At 36.1% G+C, this 8,797-nt stretch overlaps 1 protein-coding gene across 1 annotated transcript; it reads right to left on the minus strand.

The window, feature by feature from the left end:
- Positions 1–3,510: 3,510 nt before the first annotated feature.
- On the minus strand, positions 3,511–6,456 carry LOC140055380 (uncharacterized). The gene is made up of 2 exons (XM_072100719.1): positions 4,760–6,456; positions 3,511–4,451 (listed from the first exon to the last, which is right to left on the minus strand). The coding sequence occupies exons 1-2, from the start codon at positions 6,443–6,445 to the stop codon at positions 4,170–4,172; spliced, it is 1,968 nt and encodes a 655-aa protein (XP_071956820.1). The 5' UTR covers positions 6,446–6,456; the 3' UTR covers positions 3,511–4,169.
- Between the last annotated feature and the right edge of the window lie 2,341 nt (positions 6,457–8,797).

The raw sequence follows: 8,797 nt of genomic DNA on the forward strand, positions 1-8,797 counted from the left end.
TACCCCTCACCGTCCTACTCTCTCACTCCTCCAGCTCACTATCCCTCCCCGTCCTACTCTCTCACTCCCCCAGCTCACTACCCCTCCCCGTCCTACTCTCTCACTCCTCCAGCTCACTATCCCTCCCCGTCCTACTCTCTCACTCCTCCAGCTCACTATCCCTCCCCGTCCTACTCTCTCAGTTCCCCAGCTCACTACCCCTCACCGTCCTACTCTCTCACTCCTCCAGCTCACTACCCCTCACCGTCCTACTCTCTCACTCCTCCAGCTCACTACCCCTCCCCGTCCTACTCTCTCACTCCTCCAGCTCACTACCCCTCTCCGTCCTACTCTCTCACTCCTCCAGCTCACTACCCCTCCCCGTCCTACTCTCTCACTCCTCCAGCTCACTACCCCTCACCGTCCTACTCTCAGCTCCCCAGCTCACTACCCCTCCCCGTCCTACTCTCTCACTCCTCCAGCTCACTACCCCTCACCGTCCTACTCTCTCACTCCTCCAGCTCACTACCCCTCACCGTCCTACTCTCAGCTCCCCAGCTCACTACCCCTCCCCGTCCTACTCTCTCACTCCTCCAGCTCACTACCCCTCACCGTCCTACTCTCTCACTCCTCCAGCTCACTACCCCTCACCGTCCTACTCTCTCACTCCTCCAGCTCACTACCCCTCCCCGTCCTACTCTCTCACTCCTCCAGCTCACTACCCCTCACCGTCCTACTCTCTCACTCCTCCAGCTCACTACCCCTCCCCGTCCTACTCTCTCACTCCTCCAGCTCACTACCCCTCACCGTCCTACTCTCAGTTCCCCAGCTAACTAAATCTAGGGCTATACACAGTAAGTACCTACTCACCGATTGACTTTAACATGGGTACGTATTTCTCCTTCCAAAAGTAAGGTTGCGCATTTGAAGTTTGCGAAACCAAGATCGGCGAGGAATTGCACGAGGGGAATTAATGGGATAATATGGAAGACACTTTTTTGTTGGACGGGAAAGGTTAGAATTAGATCATTCTATTACCACTAAAAGTGTTTTATTTCTAAGGTGTAGTTTTCAGTAAACAATTTTAGATTTTCTAGTGGTATATACAGGCCATTGTTGTCTACACATAATATCATACACACAATTACAGTATAAAGAAATGGCAATTCATCCAGTTGATTTTACAACCAGACCATTTTAGTAAATTATTTATTATTAAATATTTTCAGTGATTTATTTAATAATTTGCTTGCTTCTTGTACTTATCTAGCATATTACATCCATGTAATAAACAAATAAATTTAATTTCAAATTACTTAGTATTAATTTATTTGTGATTGTGGTGATAAAAACATTTGCAAATTTGAAAAAAAAACAAAAACAATTACAATTTAAATATAGGTCTGTAGCTCTTACTTAATAAACCTGGTATAATAATAATTATTATAGTGTGTGTTGTGAATGTAAAGTACAAATAACTCATTAAAACAAAAATAACTTTTTTTTGTAAAGTGACCATCACCTGTCTCTGTTTTCCCATATGTCATCACCCTGTTGTGAGAATGGCCCTACTACCACAAGGACATTATTAATAATATTTATTAATAATTATTATTAGTTTACATATGGTAGTTTCGAAAAAGCAATATCAAATTGAAAAGAATACCAGAAACATGTTTTCAGACACAATATTTTCTTCCACACAACTCAATAAGAACATACAGCCTGGTATATTTATTTATTTGATATTAACATTTGTTTCCACTAATTTGCATTTAGATATTATATAAGAGTATATTAAAGAGAAGTAGCAACATTTTTATTCAATGAGTTTTTTGTACTCCTGTTTTTTTTTCAGATTTTATTAACACCACTAAATTATACTGCAGATTAATAAAGATCAAATTAAATATACGCCATAAAGCATCCAAGTATTGTGGGGAATAGTTATATAGAATTACATGGATACGACTTTTTGTTTGAAATCGAGTGAAACCCCCATAGCCGAGTTAAGACCCTGGGATACTTCTGCCCATGTTGCAAGCCATCTAAAGCTCCAGTAGTCCCACTTTCGGTTTTTTTTCTTCTGTATTCCAAAGGGACACTGTATTGATTGATGGAAAGTGCCTGTTTCCAGTCACCTTTAGGGTCAAATCTATTATTTTAACTGTTCCCTTGTATATAAAAGTTCTACTGGATGTCCTATTATTAATGAAACTGACGCCGTTTTTTACACCAGTAGCCAATCCGATGGGCAGGAATTTGGCTTGGTAGGGATCAACGTCTGAATATTATAGCAGTATAGTTCACTATATATCTTTTGATTATAGATACCTGAAACAACTTTAGTTCGGAGTTGAATGGAATACAAAGATTATAAAGTGTTTTTAAAGTCATAATCAATCATATAAATTATATATTAAAATATAGATAAACAGGTTGTTTATTAATCTCATTGGGGATACTAGTGACCTATGGGCCCGGGTACTGTACAATCACAGGACAATTAACATTCTTGGTTTGGTGACCAGTGAATACACTTGCTTTTAGCACCAGTTCAGTTAAAATCAGAATACCAAAATTAAAATTCTATGTCCTCTACTTCCAGTTCCTTTATTAGATCATGGTATGCTCCATGGGATTTTCGCCGCTGTATCCATGCTTTTACGTTGCTTTTGCAATCGTTTTTTCTTCTGTTTGCGTTTATTTAGTTCTCTTACCATATACAAAATTATCAAAACTTTCGAAAGTACTAGGCCTACACTAAATCCATTTTAATTTAATATCACAATTTAATTCTAAATGATAAATGAACAGTTATTTACAATTTATCAAGCATTTTTTACCACTTTTCATAGCAATTACAAGATTTTATTTGATTCTAAATGTTACCATATGATTAAAAAAAAAAATAAACGTATCCCTCGAATAAACACATCCCTCAAATTAACTCCGCCTCCCCACCTCCGGAGAGGGCCCTACCAAACATTAAACACTATACTTTAATATGTTATTAATCATCTAAGACACGACGTCTGTGAAACAGAGTAGGTTTAGTTTTACGAATATCAAGCATTTCAAAAATGGTAATCGACAGAAAACAAATTTTATTACATAATGTAATATGCTAAATAAGTACAAGAAGCAAGCAAATTATTAAAGAAATCACTGAAAATATTTAATAATAAATAATACTAAATCACCAACAAATTCTAAAATTGTTAGAAATAAGCCCCCTTTAGTGGTAATAGAATAATCTAATTCTAACTATTAAAACTGATGAACAAACAAGAAAATTATACATTGAAAAAGAAAAAAAAGGTATTATATAAATTGTATATTAATGGATTAATAGATTTAAAGTTAGTAGATAAAATAAAACAGAAAAGCTAACAATTATAAAACTCACTACAACAAAACAGGCTTAAATTAAGAAGAAATTAATCTTTTGAAATTGTTTATTTGGGGAAAGCTAAACTAACTTTTTTGTGTTTATCACTTTCGTTCCAAATTTTGGTTCCACGGTAAGAAAAACACATTATCTGTATGATTGCCAATGAACTTTAAAACCCCTAATTACTTGGCAAATATGTGAAATTGACAGGGAATGTCTAAAAATCTATATTGTATTGTAGTTACTAGCAATTTATTTGAAAAGAAGTCTTCTCATTAGTTTGCAAAGTATATAAAAATCTTCAAATTTCCACAATGTTCACAACATTCATATGGTGCCTCTCCAGTGTGCATTCTCTTTTTTTTCAAATTCCCACTTGTCACAAGTGAGAATTTGAAAACGCATTTGAGAATACACACAGGAGAGGCACCATATGAATGCATATTAAAAAGTTTGACGGCACCCATTTCCTTAGCGGAAGCTCGAATATGGTGGAAAACCAGGAACTTTTGAACTAGTGGGTCGAGGCAGACGGATACGAATATTAGGTGAAAGAAAAGTGTATTCCTTATGGAGGGGGTGGTCTGTTTGGGAGAGTATACGTTTTACCAAGGAGAGAACACCTACATCATAGTTGAAATTAAGTACGGACACATATACTCCAACAACCTGCCTGGCCCTTCTGGTAATTTTATTTAATAGTTCCTTATCTTTTTCATATAAACAAGCCTCCAAGATAATTCTACAAAAAGATACTAAGACACTTTTGTATCAAAGAAGCCAATCACAGTAAGTATTAAAGTTTAAATTTCTTTCCATGTTCACATTCATATGGCGTCTCTCCTGTGTGTACTTTCAAATGATTTTTCAAACTCCCACTTTGTTTAAATTTCTTCCCACAATGTTCACATTCATATGGTGTCTCTCCTGTGTGTACTCTCAAGTGCACTGTTAAATTCCTACTTTCTTTAAATTTCTTCCCATAATATTCACATTCATATATGGTGTCTCTAATTGTGTGTGTTCTCAAATGTTTTTTCAAATCTCCTCTATGGTTAAATTTCTTCCCATAATATTCACATTCATATGGTGTCTCTTGTGTGTGTTCTCAAATGTTTTTTTCAAATCTCCTCTATGGTTAAATTTCTTTCCACAATGTTCACATTCATATGGTGTCTCTCCTGTGTGTACTTTTAAGTGGTTTTTCAAACTCCCACTTTCTTTAAATTTCTTCCCACAATGTTCACATTCATATGGTGTCTCTTTTGTGTGGGTTCTCAAATGTTTTTTTCAAATCCCCTCTATGGTTAAATTTCTTTCCACAATGTTCAAATTCATATGTCGTCTCTCCCGTGTGTACTCTCAAGTGAATTGTAAAATTCCTACTTTCTTTAAATGTCTTTCCACAATGTTCACATTCATATGTGTCTCCCCTGTGTGTGTTCTCAAATGCGTTTTCAAATTCCCAATTCGGTTAAATTTCTTTCCACAATGTTCACATTCATATGGTGTCTCTCTTGTGTGTATACGCACATGTTTTTTCAAAGTTCCACCGTCTTTGAATTTCTTTCCACAATGTTCACATTCATACGGTGTTTCTCCTGTGTGTATTCTCAAATGCGTTTTGAAATTCCCACTTGTTTTAAATTTCTTCCCACAATGTTCACATTCATATGGTGCCTCTCCTGTATGTATTCTCAAATGCATGTTCAAATTCCCACTTGTTTTAAATTTCTTCCCACAATGTTCACATTCATATGGTGCCTCTCCTGTGTGTATTCTCAAATGCATGTTCAAATTCCCACTTCGGTTAAATTTCTTCCCACAATGTTCACATTCATATGGTGTCTCTCCGGTGTGTATTCTCAAATGCGTTTTCAAACTAGAACTTTCTTTAAATTTCTTCCCACAATGTTCACATTCATATGGTGTCTCTCCCGTGTGTACTCTCAAGTGCTTTTTTAAATCCCCACTTGTTTTAAATTTCTTCCCACAATGTTCACATTCATATGGTGTCTCTCCCGTGTGTACTCTCAAGTGCACTGTTAAAGTCCTACCTTCTTTAAATTTCTTCCCACAATGTTCACATTCATATGGTGTCTCTCCTGTGTGTACTCTCAAGTGCTTTTTCAAATTCCCACTCTGTTTAAATTTCTTCCCACAATGTTCACATTCATATGGTGTCTCTCCCGTGTGTACTCTCAAGTGCTTTTTTAAATCCCCACTTGTTTTAAATTTCTTCCCACAATGTTCACATTCATATGGTGTCTCTCCCGTGTGTACTCTCAAGTGCACTGTTAAAGTCCTACCTTCTTTAAATTTCTTCCCACAATGTTCACATTCATATGGTGTCTCTCCTGTGTGTATTCTCAAATGCGTTTTCAAATTCCCACTTGTTTTAAATTTCTTTCCACAATGTTCACATTCACATGGTGCCTCTCCTGTGTGTACTCTCAAGTGCATTTTCAAACTCCAACTTTGTTTAAATTTCTTTCCACAATATTCACATTCATATGGTGTCTCTACTGTGTGTGTTCTCAAATGTTTTTTCAAATCCCCTCTATGGTTAAATTTCTTCCCACAATGTTCACATTCATATGGTGTCTCTCCTGTATGTATTCTCAAATGCATGTTCAAATTCCCACTTGTTTTAAATTTCTTCCCACAATGTTCACATTCATATGGTGTCTCTCCTGTATGTATTCTCAAATGCATGTTCAAATTCCCACTTGTTTTAAATTTCTTCCCACAATGTTCACATTCATATGGTGTCTCTCCTGTGTGTATTCTCAAATGCGTTTTCAAATGCCAATTTGTTTTAAATTTCTTGCCACAATGTTCACATTCACATGGTGCCTCTTCTGTGTTTATTCTAAAATTATTCCCACAATGTTCAGTTTCGTCTTCGTCTATATCTACATCACTCAGTTCTGTTTTAAAATCATCTTCATATAATGGTGTCTCCTGGTAGCGTTCACATTTTAACTTGTCTGTCTGTGTATGTATTCCTAAATGTTTCTTCAAATCACTGAACTCAAATTTATCTCCACAATGTTCACATTTATATTTCATGATGTTGGTTTTTCGTTTATTCCTACAAATTGTGACAATGTAATAACTAGAATTATAATGTATTTACAGATTTTCATACTGTATTATTATTATTTTGCAAAACAAGCACGCACACAATGTGAACAGTTGACAATAAAAATAACAAATCAACCAACAAAACAATGAGATATAGGATAACGTGTGGCCGGTTGATCCTCTCGGGTCCGCTATTTGTATTGACGCGTTCCGACTTCAATTGCAACTTGACGAAGTATAAACAACACTGTTCAGCCTGTTACTTTGCTGGCGAGATGTTTTTTGGTATTGTGGCCTCCTCCCCGCCTCCTCCTTCCCCTTTTCGCACATTTCGTGTATTGCGACTCCAAATTTGTTAACCTACTTGGATCGATCCATTAAAGGACAACTGTACCGAGGACCATATTTTAAAAACGTATGAGGGGTATACATTATGATTTCAGAACCATCGCGAAATCGAGGATATCGCCGCACGCGCTCGCCGTACAGCCGTCGCCGTAAATTGCTGTGACGTCAGAAGAGCATAGCGAAATTTACGTCATGAGCTTTCGCTGTTGTTACCACCATACAATAGATAGGTACCGTCACTTCAATTGCTTATTTAACCTGTATTAGGCTTAAATTTGCCAAAAAGTTTTTCTGGTATTTTGAAGAAACACTTCAATATCCAGATAGGCAAAACAAACAATAAAAAAATTCAACTTTTATATTTTTTACGATTTATTTAAAAAGTGTGTTTACTAGAAATGTTCGCGCTTTGCGAGACTTGTCTATGGGACCCGAAGGAAGAGTAGCTAGAGTAGAAACATGACGTATGACGTTCTGGAATCATTCAACTATATCGGACTCAAAACTTTTTCTCTGTTGTGGTGGTGGTGGTGGTGTGTATGTGACGTGTGGTGATGTGGTAAACTGTGTGTGTGAGATTATATAAGGGTATTATTTAAGAGAAGTAGCAACATTTTATTTAATGAGTTGTTTGTACTCCTGTCTGTTTTTTTTTTCACATGTTATTAACACCACTAAATTATACTGCAGATTAATAAAGATCAAATTAAATATACGCCATAAAGCATCCAAGTATTGTGGGGAATAGTTATATAAAATGACATAGGGATAAGACCTTTTGTTTGAAATCGAGTGAAACGCCTATAGCCGAGTTGTTGAGTAGGCTGCTGACAGGAATAATAACTGTGAGCTATCACGGTCACGTTAGATCCTGGGATACTTCTGCTCATGTTGCAACCCGTCTAGCACTATCGTTTTTTTTTCTTCCGTCTTCCGAAGGGACACTGTATTGATTGATGGAAAGTGCCTGTTTCCAGTCACCTTTAGGCTCAAATCTATTAATTTAACTGCTCCCTTGTGTATAAAAGTTCTACTGGATGTCCTATTATTAATGAAACTGACGCCGTTTTTTACACAAGTAGCCAATCGAATCAGATGGGCAGGAATTTGGCTTGGTATGGATCAACATCTGAATATTGTAACAGAGAGATTAATGCAGTTGACTATATATCTTTTGATTATAGATACCTGAAACAACTTTAGTTCGGAGTTGAATGGAATACAAAGATTATAAAGTGTTATTAAAAGTCATAATCAATCAAATAAATTTATATTAATTATAGATAAACAGGTTGTTTATTAATCCTATTGGGGCTACTAGTGACCTATGGGGGTACTGTACAGTACAGTCAAAGGACAATTAACATTATTGGTTTGGTGACCAGTGAATACGAATACACTTTCTTTTAGCACAGTTCAGTTAAAATCAGAATGCCAAAATTAAAATTCTATGTCCTCTACTTCCAGTTCCTTTATTAGATCATGGTATGCTCCATGGGATTTTCGCCGCTGTATCCATGCTTTTACGTTTCTTTTGCAATCGTTTTTTCTTTTGTTTGCGTTTATTTAGTTCTCTTACCATATACAAAATGATCAAAACTTTCGAAAGTACAGTACTACACTAAATCCATTTTAATTTAATATCACAATTTAATTCTAAATGATAAATGAACAGTTATTTACAATTTATCAAGCATTTTTTACCACTTTTCATAGCAATTAGAGGATTTTATTTGATTATAAATGTTACCATATGATTAACAAACCAAAAATAAACGTATCCCTCGAATAAACACATCCCTCAAATTAACTCCGCCTTCCCACCTCCGGAGAGGGCCCTACAAACACTAAACACTATACTTTAATATGTTATTAATCATCTAAGACACGACGTCTGTGAAACAGAGTAGGTTTAGTTTTACGAATATCAAGCATTTCAATAATGGTAATCGACAGAAAACATCCAAGCCATAACGTCCTTTTATAGAA

Source organism: Antedon mediterranea, chromosome 7 (assembly GCF_964355755.1).
Source record: "Antedon mediterranea chromosome 7, ecAntMedi1.1, whole genome shotgun sequence".
In the NCBI taxonomy this organism is placed as follows: domain Eukaryota; kingdom Metazoa; phylum Echinodermata; class Crinoidea; order Comatulida; family Antedonidae; genus Antedon; species Antedon mediterranea.